Source organism: Lipotes vexillifer, unplaced genomic scaffold (assembly GCF_000442215.2).
Source record: "Lipotes vexillifer unplaced genomic scaffold, Lipotes_vexillifer_v1.1 scaffold602, whole genome shotgun sequence".
Classification (NCBI taxonomy): domain Eukaryota; kingdom Metazoa; phylum Chordata; class Mammalia; order Artiodactyla; family Lipotidae; genus Lipotes; species Lipotes vexillifer.
Window position 1 is genome coordinate 2,990,363 of NW_006790307.1, and position 329 is coordinate 2,990,691.

A 329-nucleotide genomic window follows, 5' to 3' on the forward strand; every position below is an offset into this window, starting at 1 on the left:
CCCCGCACCGAGCCCCGGGGAAGCCTGAAGCTGGCGAACGGAGCTGTCCCCTCCTCGGCCTGGCAGCCACGCACGGGAGGAGACAAAAGAGGGTCAAGGGGGAGAAAGTCACCCGGACCCGGTGGCCCCGCCCCACCCCTCCAGGCTGCCGAGCCCGCTCTCCCCGGGGCAGAGCCGGGGACCGTGAACGCGGGCGTCCCGGAGCGGCAGGAGGCCGGGGACGCAGACACCCGGAGCTCCCGCGGGGCGGGGCTCAGGCGGCTGCAAAGTTAAGTCGGGCCCCTGGCGCGCAAGCGAGTTCGCGACCCGGCGGTGGAGCCGGGCCGGGC

At 75.4% G+C, this 329-nt stretch overlaps 1 protein-coding gene across 1 annotated transcript in view; it reads right to left on the reverse strand.

Annotated features, from left to right (window-relative positions):
* Positions 1–329, reverse strand: part of DYRK2 (dual specificity tyrosine phosphorylation regulated kinase 2) — a 10,149-nt gene that overhangs the window by 9,464 nt on the left and 356 nt on the right. The window contains 1 exon segment of the mRNA XM_007463575.1: positions 2–59. Coding sequence (XP_007463637.1) covers positions 2–59 — 58 coding nt within the window.